The sequence below is a fragment of the Pecten maximus genome, chromosome 14, assembly GCF_902652985.1.
Source record: "Pecten maximus chromosome 14, xPecMax1.1, whole genome shotgun sequence".
Classification (NCBI taxonomy): Eukaryota; Metazoa; Mollusca; class Bivalvia; order Pectinida; family Pectinidae; genus Pecten; species Pecten maximus.
In genome coordinates, this window is record NC_047028.1 from 35484926 (window position 1) to 35502550 (window position 17625).

Here is a 17625-nt window from a genome sequence, read left to right on the forward strand (position 1 = left end):
TACATTTCCAATCTGCTTTGATGTGAAGATCTAGAAAATGAAATGTTTTTAATGTTCGTGAATGATAGAGAATATATTTTATCTTGTAGTAATGAGTATTTTGTATCTGTTTGTCCCATGCAAAGTATCTTGGTCAGGAAACAATTACTTGACACATAAATGATATGTTTCTTCACTATTGCTCCACCTATGCTATATTTACTATAGAAAATGTGTATTGTATAGACAGAACAGAGGTGTAAATCGTCACCAGTGAAATGGCAAGGTTTATATACAGTCTAGAAAGTGTATATTTTATAGACAGAACAGGGATGTGTATCGTCACCAGTGAATTTAGTGAAATGACAAGGTTTATATACGGTATAGAAAGTGTGTATTGTGTAGACAGAACAGGGGTTATTTCGTCACCTGCGAAATGACAAGTTGCATATATATAGCCTAAGAGGGTTCATTGTAAAGTGTTAAACACACAAAAAAAGTCAGAACCATCATATTTTATCGATATAATCACACAGAGATGAAAATGTTTTGTGACAGAATTTATTACAACGGGAACTTAACTATGGTATACGCCAAAAACTCGATATATAAAATTCAAAGGGACATGAAAAACTTCTATATATCCCGAATACTCGAAGCAATATTGTATAACATATATGATACTTTTCCGTCTTCACCGAATGTGTACTTTGAGCTAAGTAGGTCATTCGTGATATCAGATTTTGAGATAACAAAGTTAGGTTGTATTATTTCAATTGGGTAATTAGATGCAAAACAAAAGGACCATGGGCCTTAACGGTCATCAAAGTTCAAAGTTTCAGTCAGCTTGATCTTTTTGGCGCCGGTCTTCAGCCTCTTGAATGTAAGTCATGCTAACATGTGAATGCCATCAAAATGTCATACCATACTGATCACTGTAACTAATTCCAATGTCATTTCAACAAATCAAATTAAGATTATATACTTTACCATTATAGAAACTACAGTATAGCTTACCCGCGTCCGGCGGGGCATACTGAGATCCCGGGTCATGGAATTCACAATTTTGATAAAGCACCTTAAAACCTAAGATGAGTAATTTATTCTAACTTAATTGATTGTCCAGAAGAATATTTTAAAAAGAACAGGCGATTTGACTTTTTTGCCCCGCCTCTCAGTACCAGTTTTGCAAATTTCAATTGTCGAACATAAGACGATGAGAAAAGGTCAATTGAGACATCGATCTCAGGTGACATAAATAGGAGAAAAAAAAATACAATAGAGTTTTGTTGACAGTCGAATACTGCATGTTCAATGTTTTATCAATATCAATGAATACTGGTGCCATGAATGCTCATCAGAAAACGTAACGTAAGTTACTTATATATTCATATTATTACAAATGTACATTTTACTAATATTTTGAAAGCTTCATGTATTTGCTACTTTAAAACTTGTATCAGATACCTACATTTTTGTAATATCTAACAATAAACAACTACAATTAGGACATGTTCATGTCATGCTTTATTTCACAAATCTACAAACAAAAATGGAGTAATCCCCGTTCTTTCCAGCGGTGTCTTTCGCTAAGTTGTATTACACTTCTTGCAAAGAGAAATGGCTGTTAAAGTATATTCATCTCGATTTCGCGTTAATCCTTCTGGTGTTTTTCTTTGACGTCGTCATTGCAATCTGTTGTTCCTAATAATATAAACAAAACAGATTATTATTGATATACCGATTTCAAATCAGATATGCTACCACTTGTGTTAAGGGGGAAATCTTGTTCAAAAGACCATAGAGCCTTTTTAATTTAAAAAAAAATATTTAGTTAATTTTTTCGAATTAGGGATATCTCCCACATGACCCACTGATTTAAAAGATGTCTTGAAGTGTCCTGGAATCTACGATGTACCGTAAACAGTTAAGTCATTAGCCAATTCAGTAACGAGTTAATTTGATCCTACAAGAGATACTTTAATAATGACAAAGTGAAAACATCTGCTCGCAATTCATTTACTTATAAATTGAGCCAAATTGAAATAATACAGTGTGCTTTCCACGTCTATGACAATCATGAGCGTTTTATTATTATTAACTTTTTATTTTATTAAAGTAATTTCATTTTTGCCATCTTTTATATTAGTCACATCGAAAATATTCCCAATTTTCCACTAGAGTAACCGAGATACAGGTTGGTTGATCGTGTCGACAGACACATTGGTAAGAGTAATTCACATTTTGTTGTTAAAAACCTGGCAACTTACTCTTTGTCGCTTCCTCCATATAGCTGAGGCCGTGTACAAGAATGGATTGATGGCAGCATTGATTGGCAAAACAAACACCATAACCCACGCATAAACACCGTGCGGCATCTGGTATCCAAATTTTGAAATCACTCCTGAAAATGTATAAATAAAAAATGCCTATATATATTGCTGACAACAGTAAGACCTATTACGTTGACATTACATCCACCGACCATTTAATAATAGTGAAATACAGGGAAATCCAATTGCTTTTTTTTTTTATCTAAGAAGAAAAATCTTTACACCAACGAGAACGCACTCAATCTAAATCACTTCATACATAATAGCGGATATCCTTCAATAGTGGTATGAAGGGTTACAGAAATTTAAAACAACAGGTAGAGTGACAGTAGCTTCTGTACCAAAATACTAATGTCTTTCAGGATGTGGCAAGTTTAAGTATTCTTTCAAAAGTACCCGATATAATCATATATAGTATTCCACACTTGTAATTTATACATCCGAACCTTGTTATCTCGAAGTCAGTAGGGTAATGATACAATTACGAGATGTCCCGAGTATTCGAGGTAACCGAGTATATTAAAGATATGTTATCAATACTAATATATATTATGTCCGAACTGAATTTTTACATTTTTACTTTGAGTAAGCATTGCGTTTGAGGTATCAGATTTCAGATGACGAAGCTCGACTGAATTTTGAACGCTACAGAATAAAACCATGTGTTAGATAAGTAAAACACTGGTCGAATATCGGTACCGTTATACAATATATTTAATGTTACGTGGTTCAGGGGTGTATACACACATTGAATATACATTTTTTCTTCGAACTGTCGCCAAGAGCATCGATTTATATATAATATGTCAAACAACAGAAAATAAATATCTACAAAATTCACATACCCATTACGCCGATCGGAAACCAACAGCAAAAGTCGGTCGCCACCACCATAAAGAGAGTTCTTGCTACAGATATATCCCGTTGACGAGACTGTGACGAGGCCATACGACGCCCTGGGCTTGAAATCAAACTTTTAAACATGCAGATTTGCCCTATGGCTATAGCTAAAAAGACGAGACAGTTGAGACAAACAAACACTGCAAACGAATATTCAGCACCTGGTTGTTCGATGTCAGTCAATGGTAAGGCGAGACATACCCCTGACTGAGAGTAGTATTCCCCCTTGAAGTAGGACTGCATGGAAATAACTGGGATGACTGCAAGTGTGGTAGAAATAAGCCACAGACACACTGAGACCACGGATGCCTGTTTCCACGAGATGTTCTGTTTGGAAAGACGGGACATTGGGAACATAATGACAATGACTCGATCTATCGTCACCAGTAGAATAAGAAACGTCGACATCTCACTGGATATACTGGATAGAACTCCAGCTGTGGTACATAGAGTACTTCTTCTCCATGTTTGGTTGTTCCATGCGTAGACACCGTTATAATAGATGTCTACAATGCCTATCACAATCATGTAGACGCCCATTAGACAATCTGATAAACTCAAATTCAGTACAAAGAACGAATAACTCATTGTAAGATTATCTGTGTCTATGAATAGTCGGTAGAACATGACAGCAAAATTCCCAATTAAAGCACAAACTCCAATTACCCAGAGAGATGTTCTTAGTGCAACTGAACCTATCAATGTATAACATGAAGATATCGCATCTCCTTCTGATTTGCAAGACAAATATCCAAACCAACAATCCGCCAACTTTTTGTGATCTCTCAAACATCTATTGTCAGAAACAGACGGAGGCTTAACACAACACATGAAAGGAGTATCGGTCAATAAAGTAGACAGATTATTTAATCCTTCAAACATGTGTTCCTGTATTTCTATTTTGTTACCTATGATGTTTAAAAGGTTTAATTGACTACAATTGGAAAATATTCCAGCAGGTAACATCGTGAAGCTATTGAACGATATATCAAGCAATCTAACAGAGGAAGGTAAAACAGGTATAATGGATAGGGTATTGTTGTTTAGTAAGATCGAGCTAAGCACAGATAAACCACTGAAAATATCACCTGGAAGGATTTCTATCTGATTGTGACTTAGAGAAAGATAGTATAGTGTATGTAGTCCCATAAAGACATCAGTCGGAAGGCTCTTTATATGATTGTTACCTAGAGACAGATCTTTAAGTGTAGATAGTCCAGTAAAGATATAATTTGGAAGAGTTTGTATCTGATTGTTTTCTAGAGATAGCTGGTAAAGTTTACATAGTCCAGTAAAGATATCATCCGGAAGAATGTTTATCTGATTGTTATTTAAAAACAGATGTGTAAGCTTAGAAAGTCCAGTAAACACATTGGCTGGAAGGATTTCTATCCGATTTTTATCTAGATACAGATACGTAAGAGCGGTGAGTTCATTAAATATATCTGTCGGAAGGACTTTAATCTGATTGTTATGTAGATACAGATGTGTCAGTGTAGATGATCTAATAAAGACACCAGCTGGAAGGATTTGCATCTGGTTGTGACCTAGATTCAGATGCGTAAGTGTGGATAGTCCGGTAAAGACATCGGCTGGAAGGATTTGTATCTGGTTGTGACCTAGATTCAGATGCGTAAGTGTGGATAGTCCGGTAAAGACATCAGCTGGAAGGATTTGTATCTGGTTGTTACCTAGATTCAGATGCGTAAGTGTGGATAGTCCGGTAAAGACATCAGCTTGAAGCATTTTCATCCGATTTTTATGTAGAGATAGACGCCTAAGAGCAGACAGTTCATTAAATATATTACCATTTAAATGCGTGATCCTATTAGATGATAAACTTAATGACCGTAGACCTGACATGTCAGTGAACATATCACTAGTCACAAACGATATATTGTTTTCCGTTAACACCAAATTTTGTATATTATATAAACCTCTGGTGAAATTATCTGGTGTTGCATTCATGCCTCTTATTGCAAGATATGAATAGTCTGAAAAGTTGACATAAAGTTTTAAAGGTGGATCGATCTTGTTAATGAAAAAGGAGATTTTCGTAAAAGGAGAACGTAAAGTATTGAGTGGAGTAGAGATGAAGCTGATAATTAAACCAGTACACGTGCATTTTTGTGGGCATGGCTTGACACAGAAGGACTCGTCATCAGAATTGGTACACTGGGCTACACCGTCACAAACTTTCTCTATAGGAATAGTGTATTTACCACCACGACTAGGATATGGACAGTGGTGGTGCCATGTACAGTTGTATAGTTCTGTAACACAAAAATAACACATATTAGCACGATTGGGAGCATGGCAATCCCCTGTGAATTGTATTGTTCAGTAACATATAAATAGCACACAAACATTGGTGTTCCCTTGTACAGTAGTAAAGCTCTGAAGCACAATGATGATATATACCAACAAGATGTTGACAGTGTTGATTCCTTGTACACTTGTGAGTTTTGTAACAAGATAATAACACATTTAAACAATGAACTGCATTCCTTTTTGAGTTGAAGACTGATGAACACACTGTCTTACATGAAAATAGCACAAAGATGGTTATAAACTTACCACAGTTGTCACCAGATTCCTGTCCTAGACATCGAATGGCACACCTGTAGCTGGTGTGTTGACAGAAGGACATCGGACATGCTATAAACTCGTCCACACTAGTAGACGGTCTACCTGTTGTATAAATGTAAACTTATTTTAGAATAATCGAGAAAGATGATAATGGAGGTATGTCAACAAGCATTCAAAGGCAAAGCATTTACAGTTAATAGACAAAATTCAATTACCGTTCGTCGTAAGGTAGAAGGGGTAAACAAAATATAGAAATTACGTCAGAGTATATATAATGAAATATGACATATGATTTTAAGGCTTTAACAGTTACATACCGAATTTTCTACAGCATGGTCCAAGGGTTGACACTAATGTTATAGTAGGCACTTGATAGATAAGTCCCAGAATAAAAATCGTAATTATACATCTCTACTGTTTGTTTTGTATTTCGTCCACAGATTCAAACATCAAACAACAATAGGCATAATAGCTTTTGTAGCATGCAGAAATCACACACATTCAATTTCACTTAATTTTCACAGAATTAAATGCTTACTATTTTAATTATGATATTCATAAGTTTATTCTAACACACTGTCAGTTCACTAATGCATTGACTTAGCGCCCGAATTCGAATAAAGTTTTATGGTAAAAACAGAAAATATCACAGCAATAATAATATTTGCAAATCGAATGAATAAGGTGAAATTTGTGTGGTGCTACTTTAAAAGTATTTAATAAATAACTACCCTATCATCAGCGTCATCACAGGGACTTGCCAATTTGTTACAGTATAAATGCATTAGGACAGGTCCCTGTGCTATCACATTATGATACACACCTAGAATGTAACAAATTCACAGGTCCCCAACGTTAGTTTAACTGTTTTTTTTTTACACTTTGCTATCCAGCATTAACAATTAAGTACTATATACGTTACCTCCACGTTACTTAATATGGTCAATATTATAAGTTACTCTTCCTGTAAATATTTATATATTTGAAACCATTCGACTAGGTTTTGCTATAGCGATTAATTTTGATGTAAACTATTATTATTTGTTCTAGAATTATCGTACAGACCTCATACAAACACTTGTTAATTGACATTAACACTCTCAACTAAGAGTAATCCATTCGTGACAAGTCAAGGATCCCTTTCTAGCCCTCTCATTTTATCTAAATGACAATACTTTTTACCACTTGCTTTAAATATTTAACTTGATAATGAAAACCAGCTCAATTAGTTCCAGCAATGACAACATACCTTACTAACTAAGCGGATACTAATCCAGAACACATCTATTATGGCATACTCTATTTTCCAGAGAATTAAACAAAAGTATCAAATGCTTTTCCAATACAATAGTCGCTACTACAACTACTACTTGACTTTGTTGGTGGAATAATTATTAAGTTAAATAATTAGTAATGAGCATACCAACAATATGTCAATAAAAACGCCCATTAATGAAGACCAACATTGTTTTATTGAAGTAAAAATGAATAATGAAGTAAAATGAATCTATTAATGAAAATAATGTATTGATATGTGTTAATGTGACCATTTTACAATCCACTTTCAGAATTAGACTTGGAAAACAAGTGCACGCGACATTAAGTAAATCAAGACGACAGGTCATATGTTGATTCTGACCATGAAATGAAGTCAAGCTTCCCTATTGAATCAAGAAAAGGGCTAACAATAATGTGCGATGAATTCAAACAAAGATTTGTTTTTGTTTTTGGTGTTCTTATTTGTTTCATTGAGTCATGTACAATAATTATGTGAACAATAAATGAAAAGCTTTCCGGGAAACAGCTCTCAAGATGTCATAGTCGTAATTAAGAGATTTGTTTCCGCCAAATGATTAATGTCGTATAGATAATAATGACCTACCGATTGTTTTACATACAAAATCGAGTTTCTCGCGTAATACTTAGCTATAACAAAATATAGAAATATTGATTGAAAACTGCTCATGTTTTAGTGAGAAATTATTTTAGATCTTATGGGTTTAACAATAAACAAGGCTGCAAATTTAAAGGATTATTTTGCATTTTTAAACAATACTCATGCGACTTTTTACAAGAATTATTGAATGTCTAACATAAAATCATAAAAATACCTTTATATTTCAGCGAATCGATAATTGTTAATCTAAATGAAATAACTTTGACACCGCATTAAATTAAATAGATAAAAGAACGCAAGTTATATATGAAGGGAACCGAAAAGAAAAAAATAATTATGCAAAATACATAATGTTACAATAACTCTTCAAAAGTTGGAATCCGGTGAGACAGTCTAGCCTTTCACACATCCCTATGACTGGTTTATACCTACAGCGTGAGGAAACATCTCGTCTAGAAACTTACGGATGCCTTCGACACATCACCGCACATTGTTCAAATCTCTAGACATCTTAACAGCTGGAATAATTTTACAACAATAGCAATAAGGCTGAAAACATACAAATTTCCAAAATGTTGTATATCGAGGCAGGTTTACGCTATGTTCTACCACAATACCCTGTGTTATTCAACTCTCAGACCATCAGTTAATCATTACAGCTGTTGATTAACAATCTGTTTATACCACACGTGGTACGCATTTCGATTGGCTAACACGGTGAACTTTGACCCAAGCTGCAATTGTTATTGACGTCATCAATAATCTAATGACGTCACATCACCGGGTCCCGGACGTCACCGGTACACTTTATTTACATACGCGAAATTATTCTTGGCCACGTTTCCCTTTGATTCAAGCCGATATTATTGTGGTAGAAACAGGTCACACGACTCGAAATTGTTGGATATGGAATTTATTTCACACTCGTAAGTTATTTTTTAAAAGTTGCAAAAAACACTCGCTAAAGCTCGTGTCTTTTGTAACTTTTAAAAAATAACTTACTCGTGTGAAATAAATTCCATATCCAACAACCACTCGTTGTGTAACCTCTATTTATCTTACGATTATTGTTTTGCGTAAAAGTTACAGAATTGTATCAAATGGCGTTTTCATATTTTGTAAGTGATTCACTCCATTCTGGTCAGTCCTGGTCAGCTGTTACCCCGACTTTTGAAAATAAAATCGTACTGTAAAAACCTGAAGAAAGAGTCTTAAGGAAAATGTTATGGTTCCGTTAAGATATTGCACTCGTGTGGCAAATTAAAAACTAGAGACCCAGAGGGTCAAACTAAATTCCATGTTCAATTTGTTAAAAGCTTTATTTGTTTATGTCAAACAATGCTATATATTGTTGTATATACAACGACGCTGGTTTACACTATGTTATCTTACGATTATTGTTTTGCGTAAAAGTTACAGAATTGTATCAAATGGCGTTTTCATATTTTGTAAGTGATTCACTCCATTCTGGTTAGTCCTAGTCAGCTGTTACCGCCTTTTGAAAATAAAACGTACTGTAAAAACCTGAAGAAAAAGTCTTGAGGAAAGGGCCTGTATCGTTCAAGTAAAAATAATTTCAATGATAAATTGGTTGAAAACTTTATCTTTTATGTCAAACAATGCTTTATATTGTGATGTGGTGGGGATCTGAACTGCTTTAACGATATAACCCAGAAATGAAGTCCAGTCTCCCTATGGATTTGAAAAGGCGGAAGCGATTGCATTTATAAGAAGATTGTGTTTTAAGAACACATGGCTTATATTTAAACAGGATTGTGTTTATCTCTTTATTCCAAGAGGTGCTATATATGAATATGTGATGGAAATTTCAAAGGTTTCAATTTTTTTTTTTACAAAGTTTTTTTGAGTACTTAATGTTCCACATTTTTTTCTTTCACACACAGAATCTTGTATATGGATTTGTAGATGTACAATAGTCTTCATTGGTTTCAAAAATATGACCAGAAACTGGACTGTGTTTAGCTCGTGGTGCCTATCAATGTTATATATGGTTGTTGGTTATAGTTCTGAACGACTTCAATATATAGCCAAGAAAATAATTCCCTTGGGCTTGGAAAAGACCCCTTGACCTATTTCGTAACTAGATATTATTTATATGGTTATGAGGCGGGGACCTCAACAGGTTTTTAAAATAAAGCCAATAAACTAAATTCCTAGAGTTGGAGAAAGACCGTAGGGCCCATTTGTACAGCATGCTTTTGTTTATCTCTTTACCACAAGGTCAGGTGAGTCAAAATTCACGCGAAGGTAGATGTAAAACAAAAATGTCTTACTTATGATAATATGATTTTTATTAAATGGGAAAAGTCATATAATGCTCATATGTTCTAATAGTTATGAAAACCTTTCACCTCATTCATATTTTAGCATCTTCCCTTTCAACCTATTTTCCCGCTCCTTTGATAACCAACTGAGTAAATAAGCATCACTGACGAGTCATTGACGTACAAAACCGTTGTATGGCGCAGTTTGATTCATTTGTGAAAGGTACTTTTATCTTGTGTGTCTTTTGTTTAATGCTGTCATTAATTTCATTTTGTATTTCTTTTCTTTCGTTTACCTGTCCATATTCCTTTTCTCAGCGAAGTTTTAAAATGTTTTTTTGTTTTCTAACACTTAGAATACCTAATCAATCGAGAAACATGTAAGATATTTGCCACATATACAAAACATTTAACATGAGTTATTATAAAAATAGAAATGCTAAAATTGACTAAACACGGACCATACTGTATACTGGTTAAATTTTACGGGACTATCATTTAGCGGTAACAGTCGGACCTAGTTACTAATATGTTTTTTTTAGATTTCGAGCAACCACGTGTGTTCAACATTACGCAGTTAGCACTTCTTTAATTTCAGTTGATATATAGATATTCTCTGTGTATTGGTTGTTGCATTATATTCAATGCCATGGAACAGAGCGACATTTTAAATTCCAAAACAGTATATTTTCACACCTATGTATTGTTTCAATTAAAATATCAGAGGGATATGATGAATAATGAACAACAAATCATCCAACAAACAAATTTATGTCAAATTATACAAGTATTTTACCTTTTGGACATTCTTGTTCAGATGTCGATTCCGTTCCCCTCTCCGTGCGTTTCTGTCTGATGTTACTGGTGCCTGCATACATAGCAGATTGTGTGACAGTAAATTCCCCGTTCCAGTCTGATTCAGTCATACGAACAAAGTTCTGCCACTTTTCCAACTTTTCCGCTGCTGATAAACCATGATGGAAAGCACAAGCAATTGCAATAAAAGTGAGGTGTGTTGACAATAGCTTGAAAACGTCCATGATAAAGGAAATTTGCTGTGCACGTGCGATTTAATGTAGTTGTGCAGCTATGAAAGTTCAGAATGCGTTAGAGCGGTAACAGCAAACAAATGGCTAATGATTCAATACTGTGGTCATCGTCACATATATCTCAATGTAAACTGATGTATAATCAATAAAATAATATAGGGAAAGGGCAAAATTAAAATTTCGATCCTAGCCCATGTTTGTGTGTCTATCATTGGTCGTGCAAATGTGAGAAACATTTGTCCTTAAAACTAAAATTGGGCAGTCGATCATTGGTCCTGGCCAGATGTGAGAAATTATTCATCTAAACTAAAATTGAAGATATTAAATAGTTCAAATATATTTAAGCCAGATGATTTTAGCCATACTACCAGTGTAGTTTTCACGGTACTTCTCATTTTATCTGGAAGCTGACTATACTGTACATTCCAAACCATTCATAGCGACAAGATATTTTAAATGAGTTGCACAATCGGTCAGATTCCTGACAATTTCAATAAAGTCCGTTGCCTTCTCTATAAAGATCATCATACAAATAAGCATTTCTTTCAAATAACAACTAACGACGGGTGTTATTTCCATTATATTTGTTGTCATTATACTTTATATCAAAATTGAATGAAGATAAATAGTTTATAATGTCGAAGAGGACTTTCAAAAAGAAGTAATTTTTAACCTAATCGTTTGCATTCTTTGCTATTCGCAAAAATATGTTTCAATCCATGTAATTTTTAAAAACCAAGTTGTGATACCACCTCTCCAGGGGTGTTTGGGGCACATCGTTTTATGAAGCCCTATCTTATTTCACCTCCTATTAAAAGCAAGGGTCATCTATGGCCGTGTCAGGTTTTTCAATCTGGACGATGTAACATTAATGCGTAGGCCACATTGCTTTCAAGAGTTCAAATAATACCGACTCATCCAAAAGTAAGATAAATTTTGAAATCGGCGTGTACATTTTTCTGAACATTATATTTCATACCGAGTGGTTTAAACGTACCATGGTGATGCCATATCAAATTGCCTTCGGGAAGAAGGTCTGACCAATAATCTCATCTCGCTCAAAGCCATATTGCTGGAGTTTTATCAAACTTTATATGCAGACCTGTTTTTTTTCAAAATCACAAAAGAAATGAGGTTGTTTCAATGAAACTGGATCATCCGATAATGTAAAAGATATGTCCACCGCACATTGTTTTCTGAAACATTTTACTTTGTGAACAGTGATGCCGTAATTTTTTTCATTAAGTTTTAAATTAACTTGATCGGTCATTCAAGAACGTCTTATTAAAGGCCATCGTTTATAATGGAAGAACTATTCTTATAGAAGGGTTCAAACCATAAAAACAAAGATATACATCAATTCCAATGATTCAATGACTTTTTTAAAGTCTTGTTTTTTGTTTTGTTTTTTTTCTGTATTTTTAAGTCTGAATTTACATGGTCCATTTTCCAATATATCCTCCTCCTATGCAACATAGCTGGAATTTCGCATTTCATTTTCAATTTTTCCGAGCAGGTCAATTTTGTAGCGGACAAATAAGCACACGATAAGGAAGATAATAGTAGAGCAGGCTTCATTTTAAAATGTAATATCGATGTTCTGTATAATGACGATATGAACTGGGAAATGTTTAAAATAATTATTTTTTGTAACACCGTTCTTGTTTACAATGAAATTATTGGTGAATATGGGACGCACACACAAATCGATTGTCCCAAGCATAAAATCATATATATGAACTTGTTTGAAGCAGTCCAATACAGAAAATGATGTCAGTGGCACAGAGACTGGACACACGATCCTCCGCCACACATATATACTTGTTTCATGAAGTCTGATATATAACACTATGTTGGCAGCACAGGATCTGAAACACAAATAGATTCTTTCCATGATAGTACACTTGTATGCGTATTGAGATAATCAATGTGAGAGTCCCGCAACATAATGTCATACTTCATTAAACAAGTATATATGTGGAAGGGGGTCTATGCGTTTGTCCAGCCCCGTGTTGTCGACTTTATAGTTTGTATAGCACTTAGTTATACAAGTATATATTCATGCGGGAGACGTTCAACCCGTGTGCCTAGCCCCTGTACTGCCGACCTTATAATTGGTATCAAACTCCGTAAAACAAGTATATATTCATGCAGGAGAGAGGCGATGTGAGTGTCCAGTCCCTGTTCCGCATACGTCATCCTTTGTATCAGACTTCATTACAGAAATATATACGAGTGTGTGTGTGTGTGTGTGTGTGTGTGTGGAGGGGGATTGATGTGCGTGTCCAGGCCCTGTGTCGCCGGCATCATCATTTGTATCGGGTTTCTGTATATGTTATGTGGTTGTTCATTGTATCTGTTCAATGCGACTGCCATTGAAATATTTTTCATTAATGTGCTGGAACTTACGTGGTACATTCTCTGTGAATTTGATTTTTACATTGACTATATACATGTACATCACGGTACCAAGATTCATTTATGGCACCCTTAATTGTGTCGCAACATTTCATCTCAACTTTGCCACTTTATCTGTGTAGCTTGGGAGCCCGAGCCTGGATTCACCAAAAGAATGCTGTATTATTGCATCGCAAGAGAAGTTGAGAAGGACAACCTGATGTGGGTAAGTATTGCGTTCAATTAAGATAAAGATAGGTGTTTATATGGCTTGTAATTGTGCTTATGCAGGAGTGGCTCGACCGACTAAAAGTCGCCCATCCGAAGCAGGTAATAAGCAAACATACAATACACACTGGTATACTTAAACAAGGTTTTTATTACAAGAATACAGATGCAGTTATATAATGAGTATATAGGACTATTTTTATTATCCCTTTTAGTGACTGCAGACAGACAAATAATTATAATGCATTCTTAACAGTCTGTCAGCAAAGAATATTTGAAAAAGTTATTAATTGGCCAACATCAGGTGATATAGTGAAACAATAGCTGACATACACAACAATATACGATGCGCCAAAAAGTGAATCAGTGAATGTGAATGGCGCTGATGGAAGAGGCCTGGTCATGAGGCTGATGTGAAATTAAAAGTACAAATCTTACTTGAGGATATTAATATTGTAGCCTCATTTTTTCTCTTTATTATCTAATTCTAATTTAATGTTTGTAGAGATTGTGTTCATGAAGAGGTTTACCATTCGTCATGCACTTTTTATGAACAGTTCAAGAAACAATTTGCCATGAAAAGTTCATGAAGTGTTCACGAACAATTTGCCACAAACAGTTCATAAAATGTTCATGAGAATTTCACAGGAGTACCTCTTTAGAATCACAGACTTCATTCATCATGCGCACATGGTATTGGAGGATTTTCAACAAAGAATTTGCATTTCTTAAAACTATGTTGTGCATAAAACAATGCCAAACTTAGAAATATACTTATACAGCTGAGTGCTTCAATTAGTAAACTTTTTAATAAGTACTTCTAAACTTTTATCGAATTTTATCGAAAAGATACAAAAAGTAAACCATCATTATACAATTCATTTTTACATCCATACATTCTTAAATCAAAAGCTTAAATGCTACAAAAAGTTAAACATCCAATCTCATTAAGAAATGAGGATACATATTTTGGTTACTGAGTTTCATGTCACTGTGAACCACAAGATATAGAAAGATTGTATATTATTAAAATGTTTAACAACCATAAGATACCGCCAATGTTACGTCACACAAGAGGCCCAATTGGCCGTAACAGTCACCTGAGTTCTCAAGTATTTCAACAATTTTGACCCTTTTTGGCCTGCCCATCAATCCCCTCAGGTAGGGTATAATATAATTTACAATTTTGGTTGACCTTTGGTCATAGATTGGTTCTGCAAAATTTCACTAAAACTGGTTCAGGGGTGTCTGATATGCACAAATATTACACAACATACGACGACAGACAAAATGTGATAAGAATAGGTCACATAAGACTTTGTATCAGGTGACCTTAAAATGCACATATTATCATAAAATGAGTAGCATATGATGTCACAGGTGACATAATGATGTGACAGCTAACACAATGGTGTGACAGCTAACACAATGGTGTGACAGCTAACACAATGGTGTGACAGCTAACAAAGTGGAATGATACATACCACAGCTAACAAAATGGTGTGACAGCTAACACAATGGTGTGACAACTAACACAATGGTGTGACAACTAACACAATGGTGTGACAGCTAACAAAATGGTGTGACAGCTAACATAATGGTGTGACAGCTAACAAAATGATGTCACAGCTAACAAAATGGTGTGACAGCTAACACAATGGTGTCACAGCTAACAAAATGGTGTGACAGCTAACAAAATGGAATGATACATACCACAGCTAACAAAATGGTGTCACAGCTAACACAATGGTGTGACAGCTAACAAAATGGTGTGACAGCTAACAAAATGGAATGATACATACCACAGCTAACAAAATGGTGTGACAGCTAACAAAATGGAGTGACAAATATTATCAGATTACAAAAGAGTCATAGCTAACAAAATGGTGTCACAGTTAACAAAAAGGAGTGACAAATGTTATCAGATTACAAAATGGTGTCACAACTAACAAAATGGAATGATACATACCACAGCTAATAAAATGGAGTGACATGTGTCACAGCTAACAAAATGGGGTGACACATGTCACAGCTAACAAAATGGAGAAACACATGTCGCAGCAAACAAAATGGAGGCAAAACAAATACATATTGATCTGATGAAAGAAAACAAAACAATGTTAATGTATTTTTTTCCTTCCTGTCCAATACACAATTATTATAAAACAATAAGATTAATTGTAGTCCCAAAGGGATTTAAAACTATATGCCAGGTATGCACGGATGAGGAAATCTTTAATAGACCCACCTTATTCAATAATTGCATTTAAAGAAGTACACTTGGTAAATTCAGGGATATCACTCATTTAAGGAGACTTGATACTGTGTGATACATACAGATTATGATATATATATATATTCAGATTAAGCTTAAATAATCGAATTTCCAGATATCGATATTTTTTTTTTAAAATGGAATTTGCTTTGTTTCAGACCAAGAGAAGCTGCTTAAAGTGCGAGCAAGAAAACAGATAAAAGGATTCCTGGTCAAATGGAAGGATGGAAGAAGTTCTTGGGAACCTCAGAAGAATATATTGGATGAAGAACTTTTGAAGGCTTTTTATAGGATATCAACTTAAAAATAACTTCGAAAGTGACCTCTTTATAATCTGTAATTTGCGCTATTTTAACTTCACTTGGAGATTGTGAGCTGACCAGTCTGTATCTCTAGATCTCTGTGTTTTGATGTTTCTAATTTTGATTTTTCAATAATTCACAACATTACATCGCATCTATACTTCGGATCATTCATTATTCAACATCTTATACCAATATATGTTTTAACGTTTACTAGGGCATTATAACGTGTGTATGTGTCCAATTATCAATTATGCCGTAAGAGGGGGATATGCCCGTGGGAGCCATTAATTAGACATGATCATTTGACAAGAAAGCTTCCTGTATGCCATATTATGGGCTAAAAAGGCTCCATCATTCCTGAGTTTACGGACCTTTGTTTTGTGAACTTTTAGACTTTCTTTACCTCAACATTTGCAGATTTTTTGTTTGTGTGGTTTATACGGATATATACGGGTATCAAACTACAGATAACAATTAACGAATGAATATCAAATTAAGTGAATATCACAAGTATTTTTGCATTTGTTTTTAGATAATCCGGATTTCCGTTTTTAAAAAAAATACCTAGTAGACGTAGTGCATAGTAAACGTAGCCATGTAACAGCGGATTTTAATCAGATATAACTTAACATGAACTTAACACCGTCACAGAAGTTCGTCGCAATCGAAAATTTGGTCGTGAATTCGGTATTTTGCAAATTATTTCAAAATACTTTCAGGTAAAAGAAAACAAAAATTTTCGTAAAAATATCGATTTTGGGTCGACTATCGGCCATTTCGGTAATTCAACTCCAACGACAATCGGGCCGCGATTCGCAAATGAATAATTAATTTAAAATTCGGTCAAATAAACCTCTAATATTTTATATATGATACAATCAGGCATTGCAGAACATATATTTTGGTCAATCCTCTGAAAATAATGCCAATTTATATTATAATTAAGCCCGATTTTTCTTCGTTTCGGTATTTCCAAGTCTGCTTCACGTGTGGTCCGTTTCAGTAAATATTCTCGTCTTTGCCGAAATAAAAACAAGCTACATAATTGTTCATTTTAAACATGACAACAACTGCCAACCACACGTATCCAAAAATGTTATTGTTGATATCATCTGAATATTGCCGTAGTTATCTGTCACTTCGATTGTAAACCCCATGCCAAAGTGAAGGAAGAATCGACCAATCAAATTTGTTTATTTTTGATTTCCGTAAATCTTGCAGTTACCTCCCTTACAACAGTAAATACGTTCCAATTATCGCCTACAACAAGCAATCTCGTGCACATAGAAAGATATCATTTGCATTTGATTTATTGGGTCATTTTCGTCAAAGGAAAATGGTATATGGAAATCGATGACAATTTTAACGCTATGACCAGTCACCCTGAC

At 34.6% G+C, this 17625-nt stretch overlaps 1 protein-coding gene across 1 annotated transcript; it reads right to left on the reverse strand.

Annotated features, from left to right (window-relative positions):
* Positions 1-1504: 1504 nt before the first annotated feature.
* LOC117341884 (relaxin receptor 2-like) lies at positions 1505-11091 on the reverse strand. Its single transcript, XM_033903745.1, has 5 exons — positions 10780-11091; positions 5790-5903; positions 3158-5485; positions 2250-2383; positions 1505-1683 (listed from the first exon to the last, which is right to left on the reverse strand). The coding sequence occupies exons 1-5, from the start codon at positions 11021-11023 to the stop codon at positions 1618-1620; spliced, it is 2886 nt and encodes a 961-aa protein (XP_033759636.1). The 5' UTR covers positions 11024-11091; the 3' UTR covers positions 1505-1617.
* Positions 11092-17625: the final 6534 nt, after the last annotated feature.

Excerpts from the sequence above, each read along its gene's own strand:
- LOC117341884 (XM_033903745.1), bottom strand. The coding sequence starts at position 11,023 with ATGGACGTTTTCAAGCTATTGTCAACACACCTCACTTTTATTGCAATT. Across the intron at positions 5,904-10,779 it reads TGAACAAGAATGTCCAAAAG|GTAGACCGTCTACTAGTGTG; the intron begins GTAAAATACTTG and ends TTTATACAACAG. Across the intron at positions 2,384-3,157 it reads GTTTCCGATCGGCGTAATGG|GAGTGATTTCAAAATTTGGA; the intron begins GTATGTGAATTT and ends ATACATTTTCAG.